At 39.7% G+C, this 24,206-nt stretch overlaps 1 protein-coding gene across 5 annotated transcripts in view; it reads right to left on the bottom strand.

Annotated features, from left to right (window-relative positions):
• SPIRE1 (spire type actin nucleation factor 1) overlaps positions 1-22,098 on the bottom strand; it is a 124,944-nt gene extending 102,846 nt beyond the window's left edge. Inside the window, exons 1-2 of one of the 5 annotated variants that reach the window (XM_085573724.1) lie at positions 21,477-22,098; positions 9,597-9,631 (exon numbers count right to left, since the gene is read on the bottom strand). In XM_085573724.1, the coding sequence (XP_085429850.1) occupies positions 9,597-9,631; positions 21,477-21,777 (336 nt within the window). In that variant the 5' untranslated portion in view covers positions 21,778-22,098. The remainder of the gene's footprint in view (positions 1-9,596; positions 9,632-21,476) is intronic. The other 4 variants (XM_085573722.1, XM_021527789.4, XM_085573723.1 and 1 more) reach the window with 4 other exon arrangements.
• Between the last annotated feature and the right edge of the window lie 2,108 nt (positions 22,099-24,206).

Below are 24,206 nucleotides of genomic sequence, written 5' to 3'. Positions count from 1 at the left end.
TATCATACATTCGTTTATTCCTGGTCTGGGTTTTCAACTGTGAAGTCTGCTACTACACCTGCATATATAACCAGCATAACAAGACATAGAAATTATCTGAAGGATCTGAGAGCTGCAGGCAGGCAACACTCCAGAAAGCCAGAAGTCCAGGGATAAGAGATCTTAACTTTTAAACAAACACGTTCCTTCTGTAAGAGAATGAAGTGCTTTAAATTGAAAAATAATTTTGCTGTAATGTCTCTAAGTGACAAAACTTTCCCCATTACAATGGGATATTTTTCTTCCTTCGTCTCATATAACAGCCCTTACCTATATTTTTCAGATTAACTTTTTATTTCTCATTCAGCAATAAGCCCAAAACATGAAAAACAAATAGTATTCCAACATATTTTTCCCAGTGCCAATGGTTTAAATGTTACAGGTATAACCATGAAGGTGATTCTCCATAAACATGCAGTGTTACTGTTCAAATGCCCATTATGCAATAGAAGCACCAGACTCTGCATAAAGAAAGCCAGGGCTAGGTTCAGCACTGGTTCTCTATCAGATCAACATGACAGCTCACAAAATTTTGAAACTGGCAGAATTTTGAAGAAAAATTCACTATAACAAAAAAAATGTGTATTAAATAAGAAGTCCTTGAGTATATTCAGTTGGTCAATGAAAGCTAAAACTATTATGATAAAGCAATGCTGGATGTTATTATTCTGGCCAACAAAGTGCATTAAGGACATTATTTCTGTCATTATACAGACAGATAATAAAAGAAAGAAGAAAAGGGAAAGTAACTCTTTTTCTACATGCCTTACTAGTTGTAGATTTAAACTAAACTCTAACACCAAGAAACACAAAATTATAAAGAACAGCTCTTTGGAAAATTACAAGGCAAAAACGTGGCCAAGGACCAGAGACCACAATTACTTGACTGTTTTCGGGCAGTTTCAACCATAATTATTTTCTCCATGCCCAGTGACATGAACACTTCAGGAAGACTTAGGAATTGCATGGAGATTTCACTCTGAGAAAATAGGTAAAATACTCGAATATTCAAGGACAGCAACATGCTCAGAAAAACAAGGTCATTTGAGATGCTACAAAGTATATTCAAAAGACAGTGTTGATTCACAAGCATCAAATAGTGAAGGAGTTTGAGATATGTAGTCGAAGGATACATGCATGTTTTTCTCATCTATGTTCCCTGAACCATTTGTAAGAGCTTCCCTTCAAAGCAAACAATGCATGGCACATCTTCCTAACAAACAGACCAGATGGAGCAACTTGTTTACTATGCAGTGAGTGCTTGCTTCAGATCTACAACAGCAGAAAGAAGACAGCCTGAATGTGTAGGTCACAGGTGAAGCAAAAAGCAACATATGGCAATCCCAAAGCCACAACGTAGCCAGAGGAGAGTCTTTCAAAAAACTTTGAAGAAATAATTCCTATCATTGCTAAGAAAGGAGTAGGTGGCAGGCATTTTGCATTAGCCAAGACAACCCAATACAAAAACCACAAAGCCTGAATTACCATCTTGGCAACAGAGAAGAGAGGGGTGCTTTTAGCAGACAGCAATTAAGGATTTGGCAAGCATCTGGAGGAAAGGAAAGGGTGCGAGTCGAAGATAATGCCAGTATCATAGGTCCAGATAACAGAGGAAGATAAAGACACAATGAGAAATGTGCAGCAGAAAAATCATGAATTCAGATAGCAGTACATCATCCACTAGGACCAACCGAGAAACAAGCAGAAGAGCAGAGATCTGTGAAAGCACACATTTGGAGCAGAGACTCATCTCAGGAACATTGGCAATCATCAAATATTGTGCAGAGGCAGTAACACACACCTGCAAAAGCAGATGATTAACTTTTTGGTTAAGGAGAAACAGAAATAAAGGAAGTTAATGAATGAATTATAGAAGATTTTGGAAGAAGGCAGGAGAGGGACACTTGGAAGGTACAATACAGATGAGAAACAGTGACAGGAGACTTGGACAAGGATGTTTCAGGCTCAGGGACTAAAGGTGGAGGAGAAACACTTGTCAATTTAAAAGAGTACCTCTACTTTCTTAAATGAAGCAGGAGTAAATCTACTAAGTGTGAACAGCTTGCCCTGTCCTAGTTAATTATTTAACCTTTACTTCTTGCTGAGGGTGAAGTACTAACAGCATTACAGGTGTTTCATAAATTGCCACTGGTTAATAGAAGAAAGGGATGTGATGAAACACATATTTAGAATTTAGTTTAATTTTATCTGTGTGTTTAATTTACCCTCTGCATTTCCTTTTGGTAAATAAAAGTATTTTGCTTCACCTGCTAGAGCTCACAACAACACTAAAGGCTAATCCAACAGTTCAGCATAGAACATCTTTCTTTCCTTCATGCTGTTAAGAAGAAATCTTGGAGCTTGCTTTGTCTTCCCATGATTGACATTACAGACATGTAACTGGCAGACAAAATCAAATAGCTTAAGACGAAAATGTTCACACTGGTAGGTCATGGGGAGCACATAAACTTACCAGTTGCTATAAGGTTCACTCAGGAACAAAAGCTAGAATGAATTGCACTGTGCCGAGTCAAACAAAAGAAAGCACAAAACTAACAAAACCCCCTTTTGCCTCAGTGAGCCCCGGGACCAACTCAGGATCCTCTCTGCCAAAGAAAGCATGCAATGCTGCACACTCTCATGACTCGACTGCAAATCTTGCTTTCTTCAATGCCTCAACTTCTCAGGTCAAGAGATTTAGATAAAAAGCTATATGATAAATGTTCGTGTGAAGAACATTTAGTCATAAAAGTGCAAAGAAAAAATATACTTATTTGGATATGTATTAACTAAAACCTAGAAAATAATAAAAAAACCCCCATGTTACTTTCAACAGATTGTTTTCTGTTGATCTCACTGCATACAAGGATAAGCCTTATGGTATTTGCTTCCTGGAAGACAGTGTAAGAGTGAATTTCTGAAGCAACCACCATGACCTATCCTGTTATTGACCTACTGAAAATGCATATCTTACTAAAATTCCAATTAAGCTTTACTCTTAATAACCTTTCCCTAAGCTTTTCCCTAAGTAACCTTTAGAAATCCTGCGAGGGACACCACATTCCCCCTCCCTTCTCTTGCAATAAATGAAGCTTCTTCAGGTTCACAGGCACAGGACAGCAGTTCTTGCTTCCAGCAAAGAGACAAAATAACAGAAGGTACAAGAGAGAATGAAGACCAAATGAAGATTAACAGCACTGTCTATTTGTTCATTAAAAATTCCACATGTTCATCTGCATTAGGTCAGCTAAAGCTGCCTTTAAAAATAAGCCTTTCATAAGGATTTGTCATTTTCCCAAGTATAAATTGCTAGGGGTCTGATACATGTGAAGTATAAAGTAACTAACAAGAATTTAAATGTTAAAAGATTATCTACTTCATACAAGAATTGTTTAGATTAACTAGATCAATATATCTAAGAGCATTCAAAGAAGGAATGTTAGAATGACTCAATGTTAATAAGTTATCACTTGAAAGAAGAGCACAGGTGCATTAAACAAAGCAGGTTGGAGCACGCTGAATTCACCTTGTTCATAAACAACTATTTTTCTCACTTTAAATCTCTTCACATTTTGAAAACAAACCTACTGATACTGTCTTTTCAATCCTTACCTCATATTCTTAATGGCTAAATTTAAAACATTTGCTTTTAAATTGGGAAACCAGTGCCTGGTAACTGAACTGCTGAAATGAAATAAAGTGTTTAGCTCCCTTGAGTTCCTTCTTCTTTGACCACTGACCAAATTCAAAACTGATCAACAAGCAATTAGGCTACCTTAGCTATATTAAAATTAGCCATGGCCAGTAATACATGTTATTGTTGAAATAATGCTGCTTAGATTAGTTTAGAGTTTCAAGGAACTTTATGTGAGAGAGCCTCTAAAAATATTAGACATTAGTTAGAAACACACAGACACAAAAGGTCTATTTGAACAACTTTCTATCTTAAGATGATTTAACAATCCAGTAAGACTGTAACATTTTACAAAAGCAAAAAAATCTAGTGTTCTTCATTAACACCATGAATATCTACTTCAGTCAAAGAAGTTACTCATCAAAAGTAAAATATGGAAGCAAAAAATGTAGCACAAAATGAATGCAATATTATATTAAGGTACCTAATCAGCCCATTAAAGTGCTCCTTGTTCATCTGAAAAAAGCCAAAAATGTACTAAAGTCTCGTTTTCCTTGGCTTTCCAAAAATCAAATACCAAACTGAACCTATTCAGTACTCCAAAATTCATCACTGCAAGAAAGCACTGTATGGACTGAAGTGGTGCAGGGAAAGAAGAGCTGTAAACAACAGGAAATCTTCAGAGACTGAACTGCTTTGTTTGCTTTTCATCTGTCATTCAACCTACATTTTATGTATTTTATTCTCATCATCTGCGTATCTCCTGCACTTCTTGTATTGAGGATGTTGAACTTCTGAGTGAATAGAGACATTCAGGAATAGGGGTTGAGTTGGAGTTTGTTCCCTACAGATCCAAAAGCTAATGGTATCAGGTCAAACTTATCACTGAAACTGAACTTACTGAACTCCAGGGTGTATTTTACTTCAGTTTCAGCACTGCCCTAGGCAAAGTCCTTCAAGCAATAACAAAGAACTCCCACCTCCCACCAAGCAACCACACTGTTATCCTCTTATTCATCCACAGAATGCATAGTCCTTATGTTGCTGTGCTTTGACTATTAACTTTTTGGAAATTAGCAAAGAGGTAGGAAAACACAGCATCTCTAACAGAAAATTCCTAAGTAGCAGAGTTCATAGAAAAATGTCATATAATCTCAGAAGGCTTCAAGAGCTTTAGCAGATAAAAAAAAGTATGAGACACAGCATTCTTATTTCATACTGATACTCTAAACTTGTATTTTATTATACAGAACAACAAAGAAGGACAACACAAAGGGCTGTTAAATTGTTGATATGCAAACATCTAAAGCTTAATTTTTTCTTCCAGTTGGAATGAGCATTCAAGTTAGTCCTTTGGTCTGAACAGACAGTCAAACATGTCCACCAGCACTGGTTTACTCAAAAAATAACACCTTAAAGCCAATTATAGGATAGCTATTGACCAGTACATATGATTGCTGCCATAGGTATGCTAGCATGCTTCTGATTAGATGGGTATCTTCTCAAGCACAATTTAATATAATTTATATAGAAAGGCTTCTGCAAAAACTAAAGAGCTGTAAAAATTATCTTACTCTTCCAAAACTCTGAGCCCTTTTTCATATTCATATAATCTGTAGCTACAGACTTTTCCATCTCATCCCATGAAAAAAAAGGGAATTCTGTAGTTACCAAAAGAAAAAAAAAAAACCCAAAACCAAAAAACAACAACAAACCAAAAAAAAACCAGAAAAAAACCCAAGAAAACCCCCAAAACATCAAATAAACACCAACGCCACTTAACTTCATGCTCTATGCTCTATTATTTGTGTTTTGTGCAGGCAAAATGTTCCCTGGAAGGGCCCAAGTTACTGTAAGATCTAATTTTCCACCAGTCATTATCTGAAATTGTCAGAAGACCAAAGGTTGAAACTGCCTGTGGATTCTTCTCCAGTTGATTGAAAGGTTTATCAGTGGTATCACTGGAATGGAGATTTCATCATAAATCCTGTGTGACTTCAGGGCGTGTAGATTAATAAAGGCACATCATATACTGCAAAATTACAAAGTCTTTACAAGGAACAGGCAAATTCTCTTTGAGAACTCTGGACAGATGGCAGGATTATCACTAAATCAGCTTAGTCAAATACATTATTAGTTCTCCAGCCCAATATTTGCTGTGTATTCCCAATGAAACGGCGGAATGATAAATGCAATGTGTCAAGCTTATAGCAAGTAAACGTCAGAAATCCATTTTTCTCCAAATCAATCTCCTCCTGATGTGCTAGAAACTTATACAAATTACAAAATAACAAAACTCCTCTTGAAAAAGCAACTCATTACAAAACACTAAAGATCAAAACCTAAGCTCTACTTCTTTTTGTGTTTGCTGTTTGTCTGTTAAAGCTGCTTCTTTGCCACTATGGAGTATTTCAGGAAAATGTGGAGGCCAGAGAACCCCCACATCAGTGAACAAGCATAATGGACTTTCAGGTATCTAAAATAACAGGTCCCTCAAAGGCTAGAGTGCAGCTTCTCTGCGACGTAATTCCATCAGCAAGGGATGAGTGCTTCACTTATCAGAACTGCCACATAATGCCTAAGCACAAATTAATGCTTGCAAGAAAAGACGTGTAATTCTACTCTGTTTTCTACAAGGCAATTCAGAGCTCTTGTTAATTTTCCTCTTAAAAGTACAAGGAATCAAAAGCTTTCATAGAGTTACTAGATTTGTAACCAAGCATTCAGAGAGAAATTTATTTTTTGAGTACATAATGAAAACTTATCTTGATGGAAGTCACACGCATTCATATTTTACTAAAAGAAATAATTCTCAAACATTTTTGCCTGTCCTCTGTGCAGTGACATTTCTTCTCCCTTGTCACCATAAGGTTAATGCTCAGGAAGGAGAACAAGGTGACTATTACTGTGCACAAAGATTGTTTGCTGCAGCAATTACTCTTCAATCAGAATGTTACTTTTGTTTACACTCAACAAGAATAAAAATATGAACCCTAGATATTACCATATGCTAAATACACATTTCACACTGCTTGAATTATGAGCAAGCAACACACTTTAATACAGGTGTGGCATGGTTTTTAATGCAAAATTATGGCACCTCTTTTGAAATCCTAACATTCTGTGCTTTTAAATACCTGTTCTCATTTTCATCTGCATGACAGACGTGGTTAATTTTATTTGCATCAATACACTGAACTAACAGGTATATTCTCATTTGGATGACCATGAACACTGTATTCTTATAAGCTGCATATTTATTCCCCTGAATTATTATCTAAAATACAGTCAATGCTTCAAGTTTCCAATGAAGAGGTTAAAAAAAATAGCTCCATAGACAAGTACTGTGATTTTAAATATATGTTAAGATTTTTAATAGTGCTACTGAGAGCTCATGAATAGAATTTGCATAGACAGCGCACAGTCTCCCCAAAACATTTCTACAATTGATTCCTTCTGTGATTTGACTTGGACTGAATGTTATTCACCATAGTTTGGGACAGGCTTTTTAATTCCCTTCTGACTCTTAAACAGTGTGAGAGGTTGCGTGTGTGTCTGTGTTAGCGCACGTCCTGGTTAACTGCTCTAATCACGCACGACAGGCCTGTGCTCACTTAGGTGGGTCTTTTCAAATAGATGGCAATTAAACCCTCCTACATATGAATCACTTTGCATTCACAGAATATTTTCTATGTGAGCACTAAATATTTACAAATGAGGCTGGCATATTTTATATAATTTTACCACCTTGGCTGAGATGACTAAGGAGTGCTATCATTATGTACATAACAGAGTTATAGGCAGGTGCAGATTAAACAAGGTCACCTCATTCCTTACTCCCATCCTCCTATTATGGCTGTGGCACCTGGACTCTGAACTTAACACACCACTCATATTGCTGGCTTGAAATAAAAGATGTCCCAGTTCTGGATACTTTACATATTTTGTAAAAAAAAAAAGTTATGATTGTTATTCGTTAAGATGTTAAGGTGTTTCCCACATATCCTAGTATGTTCATTTAGGCCACACTCTTTCACAGGAATCAAAAAAAGTGAGATGAGCTGCCTCTGCTGAAATCCTAGTTCTGAAAAACACAAACATCATCAACTTCAAATCTAATGCTGCAACCCCAAAGGAATTTTGAAGGAGAAAAAAAGTTACTGACTCCTTCACAGCCTCCTTCAAAATGACAACAATAAAGAAAAGAGTCAATATGATAATGGTCACAGTGCTGCTTATTAGAGACATTTCTAAAGTTAAACCCCTGTCTCATGGGAAGCTCCAATCTGCTCTTCAACTATCAACAAAATACACTTTCCGAAGATCAAAATTAGAAAACTCTTTTCCCATGGAAGATGAACTATAGCATATTGAACTGACACATACTAGACATTTTCATTTGAAGCAACAACACTTCTACTTTCCCAAAATGAAGTATTTTATGTTTTGTTAAAAACATTTTAACAGTGCTTTATTATCAGTATTTTTAGTCTTAGGGCCTTTGATTACTTTCCTTTTAAAAACCACAATACAAAATTGCAAATATATTTACCATGCAAAACATATGACAAAATAGATTATAATTTGTAAATAAGGCACTAGATTTGTGAACTGAGATTTTGCAAATCCTGAAACAAATGCAGGATGCATTTGTTTAAACCAAACCACACAAAACAATAAAACATGCCTACTTCTTTCTATACTTCCATCTGTTATGAATTACTTACACTGTATCCTGCAGAAAGAACATTTCTGGTTTATTATTATTAATAAAACTTGAAAAAACCTGGATAGCCTTTGCATTTACAATCTGTAGCTGAATTAGCTGGCCTTTCATTTTGTCTTTATAGTCAGTCATCATCCTGCACAGTTTATCTATGAATAAACCACTTGATAACAGCACTTTGTCACCTTCACATATATTATTGATGAGAAAGCTGACAAGCTGCCAATTAAGATGCTCCACCACTTGTCCCATCTCCAGGCTCAGCCTGAGGTACGGATGGAACAGTTGCAGTGAAAACTCAGTTTTACATTTCAAAGAAAGTTCAAAGGCAAGTGAGAAAAGGCTGCTCTGTAAAGGACACAGAAATTGTATTTATTGCTGGAAAAGTTTATTTGAGTAGACTGTATTATTTACTTTGTATGATAATAAAACTTAGACTGTGAGTCCACATCTTGTTCAACTAGATGTTCTACTTAGTTTTGCATTTAGGTCTGGATTAAATCTATGAATCTGACATATAAAACAATTACAACACTAATCACAGTTTAGTAACAAATATACAGATTTAAATAACGATCAAGATACAAATCAAGCCGATTTAAGTGGATTTGTGTTTCTGTTGTTACCCCAGCAAGTCATACAACAATATTTGTTGGACCCCGAAACATTGCCAAGTGATAAATTAAAGGTCATAACAAAAGTACCTAAAATCAGGATGCTTTTAAATGAACAAGCAATGCTGAGATCACTTGTATTCTCTGCTTCCACCCAAATTCTCAGGTTGTGAAAAATTACCAAGACATTCCATAAACACTAAGGATTTATTCCATGACTGATTAGTCCTTTCTAAAGTAAGTACAACAGAATAATTTATCCAACAGAAATTACCTACATTAAATATTCTTTAAAATACACATACGTTTTTAAGAGATTAATATCAAATGAGATTACACTGGCTGCATCACAAATCTTTAATCTTGGTTTTGAAAAATCACACAGCCCTTTTTTCCTGTATTTTTGAACATGAGACTAAATATCCCATGTTAAGACACACCAGCTGCCAGTGAAAGTCATAAATGCAATAAACACTTAGCAATGAAAACTCCACACTGTAAGTATACTACATCTACATTTTAAGTTAATGAGAAAAAGCTGAGCTAAATCACCACTAAGAGAGAAACAAAATACTTCTCTTACCTCCATTTCTGTGCAGTGTAAGCGGCCTGATTTATCTGTAAGAGAAAAAAACAGGTTTTCAGATAAAGAGATGATGGAAGAACAAAACTAAAAAGTTGAGTTACTTCTCTTATTTGAGTAATTGCCAAATATTCCTTGTCTTACCTGAATCACACATTTCAATAATGTTTTTATTATATATGCATCCTGGTATTAACAACAAGAAGGCCCTACCCTTTTTATCTGGACCCTTTACAATACTAGCTTTTTAAAAGATGTGTCTTTAATGCCTGGCTTCATTATGTAAATAGTATGATTGATGTTCAGCCATGGAGGGAGCATGAAAACATGTTGGCTTAAATTAAGCAGTAGCAAATAGTTATTTCAAGAGAATAAATAGCATTAATTCATAAACTAGGGAAAAGACACTGTTTCATCTGATACTTCTGGGATTTCAAAGAGTTCAACAGAAATATGAAGTTCAAGTAAATTAAAGTTAAAACATTACTATTTTTGTAAGTCCCACTTGTCAATTTTTGCATTTCCTCTGAGTTCAGAATCGTCGCTTTGGAATTTGCATAATAAAGAAAAGTTAAGTTTCTCAACTGTTTCATTAAATTGAAATCTCAGTCTTCTTAAACACAAAACAGTTTTACAAAGTGGCTTGACAGCTTAGCAAAAAGAAGACTGAAATTTCACAGTGCATTAAGAAAGCATCATGTCACTAAAAGCAGCAAGTTTATCATTTTGTATTAATAATCCTTATCAAAGTAGGGTCAGAGAATCCTGACAGGATCATTTCCTGCTGGAAAAAAATTATTCAATGAATTTGACTATTCCACAGAAATCTATCCGTTTGAAATGGGATCTACACAAAACTTTAATTTCAAAACACATGGATATAAAATTTTACATTTTTTGTCTTAGCTTTTCAGCTTCATTGCATTCACACTGCTGGTTTAGAATTTGCAGCTTTGGACCCAATAGCATAGAGCCTACAAAATGCATAGCATAATTCTGAGATCTCATGTACTCAAAAACTAGAACAGGATGCATTTGCTTGACTGTGCATGCGTATTCTATGAGCACATGTTCAGGTGATGATTAGGAAAGATTTACTGCAGTAGTTTGGAAAAGCCTGTGATTTGTACCTATAACTGGAAGGACTATTTTATCAGACTTGCTGACAAGCCCAAGGAAGCTCAACCAACTGGCTGGCACAATGCTTCCACTGACTTCATATGACAAATGTGAATGGCAGGAAAAACACTCAGCTCTGGGAAGAGTCACATGCACAGAAAAACCTAATTTTTCATACTGAACTGGTCACCTTCCCTTTGAAACTACAGGTTAATCACATCCTGAATTAATAAGGAACACCTACCTAACAGAGTGAAAGTTGTTTACTTTCCTTTTGTACTGTTGCCAAAACAAGCTAATGCTTAGCACTGGTGTCTGACTTCAAAACCAAGAGCAAAGAGTGACTTTAAAAGGCTTTGCATCGCATATTGTCTTTTCAAAAGGACTGGTACCGCCACATAATAAATTTTTTTGTGTTTAAAATGTTAACATTCATGGGATTGCTACAAACTATAAACAGGGGAAATTTGCTGAGAATGTGTTTTAACTGCTAGGATTATTACCAGATTTATTAATATTAGAGGCTACTTTTGTGAAGTCATATGACAGGTGACCAAAATAATGTAGCTTTATGACACAAGATGATACAAGATTAATTCAGAGAAATGTAGTCATCACAGAGGAGAAAAAAGAACATGCTGTCTTTAAAAAGACATTACTTTTAAAAAAAATTACTACTTCATTAAAAAGTACTAATTTTAAACCCATAGCAAGGCAGTGCATACACTAGGCCACCAATGTTTGCAATCACTGATAGTTTAAAATACTCAGATTTGCACCTCCTACTGTCTAAGGGAACAGGAGCAAAGCTGTCCACTAGATCCTCTGAGTAGCACCAAGCACTCATTGCTGCACCTCACAGCAGAGCTGAGATTCTATGAACATCCTTTTAGCAGAAGTCCCAAACAAGTCCTGAAGCACAGGAAACAAATAAATCAGCCCAGATCAAAACAAGAAAGATAAAATTTTAATTTCTGAAAGTAGCAGCAAGAAGCTTATCTTGCAGCTCCTTTGATTAGCTTCCATGAAAGCTGTTCCTCAAGGAAAAGCACTCAAACTCTGGAGTGATTTTTTTTTTATAATTAAACTCAACTATCTATTCCTATTTACACCAGTATTTTAAACCCTAATAGTATTGTCATGAGTGCATGTGCTGGGGCAGGAAGGGGGAATAACAAGTCTTTCATGCACCCAGACAGTATCCTAGCTGGATACTGCAAGTGACTGACAACATTTTAATATACACTGCATTATGGTAATTATTAACCATTCTATATGCCTCTGTACCCTGAGACCAGCTACACACTTAGCAGATTTCCCAAAGCTGTTCACAGTCACTTGTGGACTCCCTCCATTGGGAATTTACTACATTTCTGAAGAGCTCATTAACAATACTGTTGATGCACTCACATGCATCTATCAAGACTGAAATGAATTTGCTTTTATATGGCCCCTGCAAGCCAATTTATTTATACTGGCTTTATCTATAGTGGCTGGGAGTAGAAATTTCTTCTCTCTTCAGCTGACATGACTGAAAAATCAGTAACTCATAAACATAGCCTAAGGGTCACACTCCCTTCATTAGCACAGGAGAAAAAAAACCTCCCTATAAGTCATAGAACAGTCTCTGTCTCCACACAGGATGAAGTGCTTTTCTGGTAAACAGGTGAAGCCTTAAAAAACTATTTCAATGCAGACTTTTCCAGACTTCAGAACCATTCAACTAGATATTCATCTGTGCAGCATTTTTACCACTCTTACTGCCAAAAAATATTCAACAGTAATTTTCCATTACAGTTTTCAAATAAAAGCTAATGCATTCATTACTAGCAAACAGCACAACTTTAACTGTCAACTGCAGTTTATAAACAAACTACAGTTTGGAAAATTAGATCATTTTTCACTCTCAGTATGTTGAAATGGAAAAACTGAAGTTTTTTGAAAGAAGGAAAGTGACTTACATTGTCACCGATTCCTGTATTTCTAAAAACAGTCTTCAGAGAGACACATTTGACAGGAAAAAAACTTAAAAACTTTCACATTCATTTTTTATTCTTCAAAATTTGTATTTGGAAAGTATTCTTCTGTCAAACCCTGAGCAAGAGGAGTCATGACAAACTTTCCTCAAGCACTGGGGAAGACTGTCTCATCCCTTCAGGCAGGAGCTCCCTGTACTCCTACCAATGGTAAGAAACACACATTTAAGACTGAGTTTTAAAAGCAACACAGATAACTCAGTATGTTAGAATGGACTGACCCAGGGTATCTGTAGGACTATGTGTGGAATGTACCAACCCATCTGCACTCCTCTATACAAAGAAAAATCAAGCTACTGAGTTGACTTTAGTGATGTGACACCACAATCACACAGGCACCATTTTGGCTATAATCAGCTGGTCTAGGAGCCTGGCAGCTCAGAGCATCTCCCTAGCCTTCCTCTAGTGTCTCAGACTCCTCTGCTCACATCCACAGGCAGCTCATTCAAGACACCTTCTTCCAGAATTTAAATTATAAGCACTGATTTTTCTGGCAACATTGTGGCTGATGCACATATTGCCAATAAACCTGAAACTCATTTTGTATTAAAGATTACTGTTACCATTAAATGTCACAGCCCACTTCTGCAGGTTTGGAGTGAAATCAAGCTGCCATTGCTACAACAACAGAACTCAAGTTGCCCTCAGGAGTGACAGACACTGCCTGTATGTATTGGAGGACAGTGGAAGAAGAGAATGAAGAAAGAACATAAGGGCTAGCCTAGGGAAAGGGAGCAAGGAAAAACAGGAGTGTCACTAACTCAAGTTCCTTGAGGTGAACAGTCATTACTTATGCCCTCCAAATTAACAATAAACTGAATTTGTATTTGCTTTCTAGCTTTTACATCTTCAAGAGGCACCGTAGCTACAATAGTGAGCTTTTCTTTGCCTTTAAGAGAATGAGGATTCCTCGAGTAAGAAAATAAAAAGAAGTTCAGACTCACATTTAAACATCCAGAAAATGGAGTTTAGGTAACTTTGGAATTACCAAAAACTGGAGATTTGTTACCTGATCTGAAACTGGTCAGATTAGTTACCAAAAATGACAAGTTCATCAATACAAGAGTCAAGATGAGCACCAATAAAAAGAAAGGGAATGAAAGAAGAAGGCCCCAGAAGGAAAATATGCCACAGAAGGAAAAGAGATAAATGAGCAAAGAATGGGATTTGTTATTAAATGAAGGGAAAAGAAAATACTGATGTAGGAGAAGTGAGCCAGGTTGAGGACAGACAGTGAAAACTTGTAAGATAAAAAGAAACAGAAAAAAAAAAGTGAAAAATATAAAGACAAATATAGGCAAAGGATATCTTAGGAGTAAGATGCAGGGGAGAAGATCAAAAACAGAGAGAACATGAGGAAGTGGAAAGACGCAGACTGGATTAGGAGAGGTAGAGAACCCCTCAGAGCAGGAAACACAGAGACCAAATTTCTTAAGAAAAATACTTAGGCTTTGAGGATCAACAAATCCTTCCTTTACACTGTAATTAGAAGATAATAAGAAATGGGATGACGTTTTAGAGCTTGTGGCTTTTTGGATATGACTCATGATTTCTGTATCAAACTACAGCTGATGACTTAGTTATTATATGCCTCATTTTTCTGCTGAGGAAAAGAAAGAGAAAACTGTAAAAATTTTAAGAGAGTACAAGGAAAATTATCAGAGATGTTTCTAGACTAATGGCAATCAGGACTTTCCTTACTTGTGTGAAACTGTTTTCATGCCTTCTTTTTTCTCCATTCAACACTTCATGGAAGTTATGCCTAATTTTGAACAGTCATAAGCACTTTTTGTCTATTGCACAAAGTAAGGGTAATGAATAATAGGTCTTCTGTATTAATACCCTAATAAATTTTGTAATAAAAATATTTTAAATTGCAAATTAACAAATCACTGCTACCTTAGTGCTACCTCCTAAGACATAATTATAAGGCTGTTGTCTTGTCTCATTTCTATTCTGCACAAGGCTGTGATCAACATACGAAGTTTTCCTTGGGATCACATCAATTTTTGTTACTCTAAGATAAATACTGTGGCAATTCTGCATCTCCCAAGTAGTGCTGAACTCCATTCATAGCTGTCAATCTCTTCTGTAGATACTTAAATAAATACAGATACTGCACTCATCCTCCTCTGGCCTGTACAGGTATCAACTCTTCCAAAAAAAAAAGTGTGAATTCATGGAGCTCACGGGTCTTGACGTTTATTTTTTTTAATTTCTGTTACTCTGATCATATTCTAATTTTTCCCAGAGCTACCCAATTGCCTGCTCATTCAATACGTATGTGTGCTCCTGGCAGAACTGTGACTCCATTCAAGTCATCAGCAGTTTCTCCCATCATTTTTAATGGATCCAAATCTTCAAGCAGGTTACAGCTTTTCTAACCTGATAACTCAGCACTACTGGATCAGTTAAAAACTGTCACTAGCTGTTAGTAAACTCTCTCAAGTCAGTGAAAAAGGAGCTCTCTTAATTCTTCTCTACCTCAGCTATGTCTTTGCACTATACAAAGTGACTCATCTCCTTTTGTTCCTCTTAAAGTGCACAGTAATAAAATACAGTAACGCAATCATAGTTCCATGTGTCATGCAAGCTGATTTTAAGTTTTACAAGGAATAAAACAATATTGTCGCCTTATTGGATCTGATGCTATAATGTGATAAACTAATTCAGAAACAAAGAGCAAACACTCCTCAGTTTCCTTTTAGCAGATATTATGAAAAAGCTTCTCCACTTTCGTGAAGATATGTTCATTGCCAACTTGGATGCAGGATGTTACATGCCATTAATCCTCTTGTTACCTGCAACATTCCTACTGCACACTTGGCAGTCACATTCAGGCTTGGGTAAGACTCATCCACAGCTCTGCTGCCATGCAGGTCATTTGCACTGCCTGTAACTCTGATCCTGTCTTGCTCTGAATCATCCTGTTCAATGCTCTCTCTCTCTTTCTCTCTTCCCCTCTGTCACATCATACACTGCTACTGTCTGCATTTTCAAAGCTCTGCTTGTGCTCCCCCAGTCCCACCCCTGACGTCTCACTGGGCACTGTGGGTAAACTATCACCTCCAGCCAGCCCTGAAGCTGGACTCCATTATCCGTTACCTATTCTGCACCCCCCTCCCCCCCAAAAAAGCATCTCTCTTCTTTCTCCAGCAATGCCCCATAGGGACATGATATTAACTCTCTACAGCAACATGGCAGATGTCTCATTTTTCACTCTTCTCTTCAACTGCCGTTAACAATGACAACTAAAATTCCATTTTCCCATCTAAAGCAACATTTTTACTGCATTAGACAAGAAAATCTCTGTTAAATCTTATCTTTTATTTTAAGTCATTAATAATGCTAGGTGCCCACACTTCCTCCAAGTTCTTCTTTTTACGTTCAAATGTCAATGTTTTCCTTAGGAATAAATGCAGTTTTCAAACACCAAATCAGAGTTCATTTGTTCACTGCATACCTGCCATCTTCAATGTTTCTCCATACAAATATTGGCAACTAAGGTCACTTATCCTTGTTGGCAATTTCCTTCCATTTTTTTTGTGCAGGCATTTGAAATCTGCAGGTTTTTTTTAAACCAAGTACGTTATTTTGTTATACTGAGATCTTTTCTTTGCTTATTTTGTCCTCCCCTAACAGAACTGCCTACAATAGGATGCCCAGCATCTGCTGATATTCACAGAGAGCCCACTTAACCCCCTGTGCATGGGATGCATCCATATAAGCCATGACTGGAAGCCTTCCAGTTCATGCTTACGTACTGGGAACCACACTGATGACAGAAAGTCGGCATAAATAAGGTCAAAGATTTCTCTCTTCCACAGATCAGTAGAGCAAGAAAAGATAAAAACAGCAACCCACCGAGGCGCCTCTCTGCTGTCTAGTACTATTTTCTTCCTACTTGATGTTCAATATTAAAATACCTACATAGGCATCTATCTTAAAACTCTTGCACAAGAAAGTGAGGCTCAATACATCGGGCCTTACTATTCTTAAATGCAGATGTTTCTGAATACTCTTGAATTTTATTTGAATTCCGAACATAATTAAGTCTTCATCCTAAAGGCATTATTTATTTTAGCACTATTCATAGCAACACTTCTTTCAAAACTTCAACATCAAGAAAGGCTACTCCCACCCATCATCTTGAAAAAGGGTCAAGAAAATTAGAAGAAAAATGGTAGTACATTCATTTTCCACTAAAAATCATGCATATGTTTTTTTCAATAATCCACCAGGGACTGACAGATAAGAACATCTTCATGCACACAAGTTGTATTTGCATTTATTCATCCTGTTTCTCCATTCTTGCCTTCCAAAACCTAAGCACACAAGGATGTAAGAGGGACATGGAAGTCATTAAAACTGCCAAGACAACATAAACTATTCTTCTCCAGCGTGTCTTACCCTGAGCCCTCCAAGTCTCATGAAAGCCACCATGCAGTCAACTTTTCTGTGATCTTTTTGATTCAAAGCCAGAATACTCCATGCATTATGCCCTCCTGCTGAACGCCTGGCAGATTTCCAAGAGAAAAAACTGCATAGTACTCACTTCTAGTAAGACCAGCAGTAATTTCCCTGCATGCTTTCTCTGTTAGGGCTGGAGGATGAGGCAAAAGGGACACTGACACTACTCACAGTTCAGGGTCTCAGGAGGGAGATGAAGGCCAAGGAGCACCACATTCATGCCAGTCCTGAATAGCCAACAGCTGGAAGTGAGCCCCACTCTGTGTTCAAAATATCCTTCTTTGCCACTTCCTGAGATCCTCATGGCTGTTCCTCTTCAGGAGCTCAGTGCAATGCCCAAAGTCAGTGGCCACCTCTACTAAGCCAGGGATCTGGCACTTACAAAACAAGCAGGGAAACTCTCATTTTACCAAACCGACTCACCCCCAAAACTATTCAGTTTCCCATCTCTGAGAAGGAGGTGGCACAGCCTCTGTGATGAAAAGCTAGAGCTCTTTATCCAGTTGCAGCAATGACACAACCCCAATGAAACAGCCTCCTCCACACCCTACAGTATCCTGGTGCCCGCAGATCCTGGACGTGATGTCGACTGCCAGCTCCTGTGCGGGTTTTCTGTTCCTCTAGCTACCATTTCATTATTGGTTCAAGTTTATAAAAACATGTGCAAAAAATGCAGTTCTGTAAAAAGAGAGCTTGGAGGAGTCAAACCTCATGTTTACCCCAAACATTTTAGCTCATTCAGAAGTTATTTTTTTATTGCATCTGGCAATAAATAATAATAATAATTTACTGGATGCACTGTTAGCTCTTTTCATAGAAATTGCAAGTGACAAAGACTGCTAAAGCACCCATTACTTAAAATAAATTCTACACTGTATCTCCAATTTCACCATGGGTATTTTGAAGCAACCCACACTTCTGTGGTATTTAGATGTCACTAAGACAACCACAGTGAGCTTTATGTTTATTTTGCATATTCATGCAAAATCTTTTTTCTTTCTTACTTTGGTTCTGTAAAAGTAAAAAGGTTCACACTGCTCTGTAAAAATATGCCTTCATGTGCATCTCTAGAGCAAACTCTGTCACAGAACTGCATTTGCTCCTGACGTTGCTCGAGCCCCACTGACAGGCGTGACTGATCACATCGTTCGCCACAATCCTGGACAAAGCCCGAATGTTCACTACCCAAAGACACCATTCTTCAGGGATTCCTTTATTTGCCCACACAGGATTCTGTTGTTTACTAAAATAGAAACTAACAGCCAATATTTGTTCCTGTGAGTTATCCAAACCTATGCACCAACCTACACCTATACATTTTTTATGTATTGCTAGAACAAAGCAGCTTTACAACTCAGAGCATTAACCCACAGAACCCCTATTGCTCTAATAAACCTCCTGACACAGGCATTTAAATCTAAATTGTCTGAAATACAAAGGCAGGAATCCTTCCTGATCCTCCTCTTGTCAGGGATTCAGGTGATATCAATGGTGACATGAAAATTAACAATTAGGCAGCATTTTCATCCTTAATCTTTTTACTTCTTTTTAACCAAAACATTATTTTTTTTTAAGATAATGAAATATTAATAGATCACACAGATAACTGGAAAGATCAGAAAATCAGTCTCTGGTTTTATTTAAGGATGGGATTCAACTCCAAGGGCATTTTTCTGCCCCACTATCAGCGAAACTCATCTCTTTCCTATCTCAAGGACATTTTTCTTCAATTTCTATGTATTGTTACTTGGAATTTCAAGTATTGAGCATGAACTGGTAAACTGTTTCACAAGAAACTGCTTTGGAAAAATACCATCAGTTTCTGTATAATCAGTAATTCTTCTAAGAGATCTTTAATTTGTATCTTGAAAGTAAAATTACTGTGACCATACAGCTTCAGGGCCTGTTACACTGTACTGTTTCCCAGGCCACAGAGCCAGGGCACTGGTTCTTCCTAAGCTTTCACTGGTGCAAAGAGAATACAGGAGCCTACAAACAAACACCTATTCCAGAGGCTCAAGCTGTAACTGGCTGAGGAAGCACATTAATCATCACCCAAAGAGAATGCAGTAAGCAATAGGGAAAAGAATAGGGATAGTTCAAAAGATACCAACAACAAGCAAGCCTTCTGTCAGCTCCTCAACATTCAGTATAGTGAACTCCCAACATGTATCACATATATATAACAATTTCCAGTGAAAACCTGCTCCAGGTTTCACAAATCAAAGAACACACAAAATCCCTTGTGAAAGCCTGGAGGCTGAGCAGTCTCTCTTTCCAAAGTCTGTTCAAAGTTAGGTAGATGAAGAAGGCCAGGGGCAGGGAGAGGACCCCAGGAGGAATTCTGCCTCTTTTCAAATCCAGGCACCTACCAGCCTGCAGCTGATGGAAAAGTGAGTTCACTGAGGATGCTTTAGGAATGGACAGCTGGCAGAAAAATCCCTGCCTCCCCTTTTCTATTATACACCCTGGAAGGGGTACTCTCCCTGGGATAGCTCCTGCCTCCTGCTTTCCTGGGAGGTCTTCAAAGACTGGTTATCTTTGTTTAGGTACGTATACACACTCTCTTAATATTCTCCAGATATAAGAACACACATGTGGTGTTAGACAAAATAATACATACACTAATAAGGTGAAAAAAAGAAAAATCGGGCTGGAATATTAAAAAAAAAATCTAATCCGTTCAAAAATTTAGATGTGATATCAACATACACTGGTTAGCACATGTTGACTAAAACATTTTCACAGTAAAGCTTTAATGTAAAATAAATATCCTAGATATCAGTGAGGGGCCTGAACTTTATATACAAGTATATTCAACACCATCCTACAGCCAGTAATGATAAGAGCAAAGTTAAGTAAGCCAGTAATGGTAAGAGGAAATAGGGTAAGTCCACCAATAGCAAGGAAAAGACACAAAAGAAAGAAATACATAGTAAACTAATGTATTTCCTGCAATAGGAAAGAGAAAAGAAAAAGTCTTGATGTCATCTGAAAAGACTGTAAGCAAAAACAGCACACAACATGCAACACAGAACTCTTCAATGCGCTTGTGACATGCAGATGCCTTGGTCAGGAGAGCATTTTCCTGGAATTTCTGGGTGTTGGTCTGGCATTTAATTAACATTAATTAACAAAGACCTATTTTTTAAAACTATTTTAAAAGCACACCAGATCATATTTAAATGAAAGTCATTATTAGACTCATTACAATTGCAGAACTAAATTATGTCCTTTCTTCCGCTAAATATATTTTGATATTTGCATGTACCACTAGCTCCAAACTGGATTACTGTATGTCTCTGCCAAAAGACTTTTCAGACAGGCACTGTATCAAAAGGCTTCATTAAATTGTAACACCAGGCATAATATTCGTGCTCTAAATGCTGAGGGCTCCATTAATCCCATTTTGTGCATTTACCATTGCCTTCTGATTCACACAACTTTAAAATGCTGAAACCTCTGTCTTCTCAGAAAATTCTGTGATGTGGTATGTGGACTAGGCTGATACTGGGGAATACCATCATGTATTGGTCACATCCTTCTACTATCCATCTTTGATTTATTTTCAGAAATTGAGCTTTACTTGCAAAAAAAAAAAAAAATACTGCTTTCCACATTAAAAATCAGAAGCTTTGAAGGGCTGAGAAACAGACATGCGCCCTCATTTTCCTTTCCAATGCAAAATACGCTTTCCTGGGCATTTTAACGAAACAGATGGTAGGTGCTAAGCCCCTGTACACGGCTTTCTCACTCACTTAGTGTCAGCACACATCTAAAAGGATATATTTCTAATAGGTGCCTTTTGATGCCCAATTGCTCCGGGAGCCCCTGCGGGATGCACGGCCCGGCCGGAGGAACCCAAAGAGCAGGGAGCCCGCAAGAGAGGCGCTCCCGGTGTGCGGATGGCACGGGATTGATTACGCACCAGGGGAGACGACGCAATTATAAAACACTGGCCCCGCATTCGCCTGCCCGTGCCCGCACGCAGGCGATCGCATCCCGTGGTTCTGCCTTTCCACGCACGACACCGAGATGCCGCAGGAACACACACACACACACGCACACACACGCACGCAGCCCCGCCACAGCCCCCGGCAGGACTGAGGAGCCGAGCGCTCGCCCACCGCGACCCTCGGGCGGGAAGGACCGTCACGTCCCGGACAAAGGCTGATGGAGACGGGCAGCCGCCCGCGCCGACCCCCGGCTGCTGCCGCCGGTGGCTGCGCGGGGTCGGCGCCACCCCCGGCCTTACCTGCGGCGGGCGGGGGCGGCCGGTCGGGCTCGTCCCGCTCCAGGGTGACGGCGCCGTCCCGCCAGACGCGGAGGTGCGCGGCCGCCGCCCCCAGCCTGGCGGCGGGGGTCTCTCCGCGGCGGGCGCGCAGCGAGGCGCAGCACTGGTAACACACGGCCCACGCCTGCTCCTCGTTGATGGGCTGGTTGTAGAGCCGGAGGATCTCCTCCAGCGACAGCGCCTCCGGCTGCCCGCCGGACCCGCCGCCGCCGTCCTCCTCCTCCTCGGCGGCCGGGCGGGAGGCGCCGGGCTGGGGCTCCATGCCCTGCGTCCGCCGCGGTGCTCCTCGCTCAGTGACCGGCCCCGCCGCGGTGGCGGTGGCTGCTGATGCTGCTGCTTGCGCTGATGCCGCTGCTGCTGCTTGTGCTGCTGCTGCCGCCCGGTCCCGCCGTGCTCATCCTCTCCGCCCCGCTAGTACCACCAGGCCGCCGGACGGACAGCCCGGCCCGCGCGGCAGGCAGCAGGAGCCAGGAAACAGGCAGGAGTCAGGAGGAAGGCGAGCACAGGATCAGCGCCCGGTCCGCCCGCCGCCGCCGCCGCCGCAGGGGGAGCGACAGCTCATAGCAACGCAATGGCGTCCTCGTCCTCGCCCGCCCCCGCCGCGCGGCGCCGCCCGCCGCCGCAGCGCCCCCTGCCGGCACGGCCGCCACGGCACGCGGGGGATCCACCCGGGGCTGGCGCGGCGACCGCTCGGCTTCCAGCTCCCGGAGACACCGACGGACCTGCGGCACTCGGCCCACGGCCCTCGGGACGCCGCTTCTGCGCCGGGTGTCGGTAACCACCACCCCCAGAAACAAGCAACTCCCGGCGGGACGTGGGATGACACTCCCTGCACCCCCAAGTGTTGAACACTTGACACCAACCCGCGCCATCACGGATACAGCGAAACGTAGCAGGGCCCCGCTTTCATAGCGGGAGGGTGAGTGCCTTTGAATTTACAGGTTCTGCCCTCCCAAAGCAAACTTCCTCCGGGAAAGCTCCATCCTCGGCAGCATCAAGGCTGGAAACGTCCACGGTACATAGAGAGGCTAGCGGAGTTAAACCAGCCCAGGCGAGAAGGGGAACAAGGGAATCGTCCTCCAAGCCGCTGGGAACTGACGTCCCTGCCCCTGGACACACCTGGGCACCAGAAGAGCACAGCCCTTCATGCCAGCTTCACCCCAGGCAAACGAGCACTTTCACGCAGAGCACCATCAGACTAAATAAGCTGGAGCTTACACCGAACACTTGGTGTTTCTGTCTTTAGCGTTGTACCTCTCAGATGTGAAACAAAAATCTCCCGTTCGCACCTAATCCACAGGGAGCCGGGTGTGAGGGACGGCGCCGGGAGCGCCCCCTGCCGTACAGGAGAGGTACTGCACCTGGACAAGGTCCCCGCCGCCGCCTTCCACTTCCAGCTCCTCTCTTCCCATCCCACTTCCAGCTCCTCTCTTCCCATCCCACTTCCAGCTCCTCTCTTCCCATCCCACTTCCAGCTGCTCTGAACGCCGCTTTTTTCCTCTTTCCTCTTGTGCAACATGCAGCGGTGCATACAAGATGCAAGTTGTACTTAATGCTGTTGAATTTGGCGATAATCACCATGCAATATGATTTAGCCTTTCAGGCTACATTTAGATTCAAGGAAACTGGGGGAGAAATTGTACTTGTGAAGCTTTTATCAGCATCCTATATGCTGTGTAACAAGCAAATGAATGCATTTTGATCTTTCAGGCATAAAAAAAAAAGATACCACAAAAACAGACTTGTAAAGTTAGCGGTAGGGCCAGTAGGTACATAGTGTACTATTAAGAGTCCTAAATTTAAAAAACCTCAGTGCTGCCATAGAAAGTATTTAACATTTCTTGAAGTAAAAAGTTAAAAGTGGTTTCACACTGCCACACTGCTGATTAAATGTACATGCAAAATGCCAACATTCACTCCTGCTGTATGTGTTGCAAAATTCTCTTAGGATCAGGTACTTTTTTTGGTCCAGCACCAGCAGAAAGAGTTGCCTCCTTCTTACTAGGACAACCAAAGGAGGTGGTCATGGGCTATCACTGACACAGAATGGCTTCTACAGAAGAAATCAAACAGTTTCAGATTTTTCCAGGCACAAGAAGAGATGCCTGGAGTCCACATGGGGAAAAACCTGAGAAGTATGGTACAGAAAAGTTCAGTAAGCCCAACAGCTTGTCATTTTGCATAACATAAAGATTTAAAGATACTCAGCAAAATCATCACCCACAGGTTTAAGACAGACAAAATCACAGATGGCTAATTAAGTACAGATCTGAGCAACAGAATTACACAATGGCTGTCAAGGAAAATGTCCTGGCTACAATTTCTACCTCAGAAACTTCTTAAGGTAACAAGAGGCAAAAGGCACCAAGTTTAACTACTTTATCCAACCCATCATAGCTATTCATATCTTCAGGTATGCAAGTCTTAATGTGTATTTCTGAAATAAATCCATATATTACTAAATTCACAGATGAACAAGTTTACCTTTATCCAATTGAACTGTTCTCAGAAGTTGAATGTAGAAGTTACTGTTAGAGCCACAAGACGCAGAAATAAATTTTGTTGTCTGAAGGAAACATGCCTAAACACCAGTCACTCACAAAGTATACCCTCTACACTACAGGGAAAGGTGAGGTAGAAAAGAGTCTCTTACCCTGCAGAGGTAAAGCAGACCCAAACAAACTCTTAAAC

The sequence above is a fragment of the Lonchura striata genome, chromosome 2 (genome assembly GCF_050655825.1).
Source record: "Lonchura striata isolate lonStrDom1 chromosome 2, ASM5065582v1, whole genome shotgun sequence".
Taxonomy (NCBI): Eukaryota; Metazoa; Chordata; class Aves; order Passeriformes; family Estrildidae; genus Lonchura; species Lonchura striata.
Note: the sequence above shows the minus strand (reverse complement) of the source record. Positions and strands in the feature narration are given on the sequence as shown.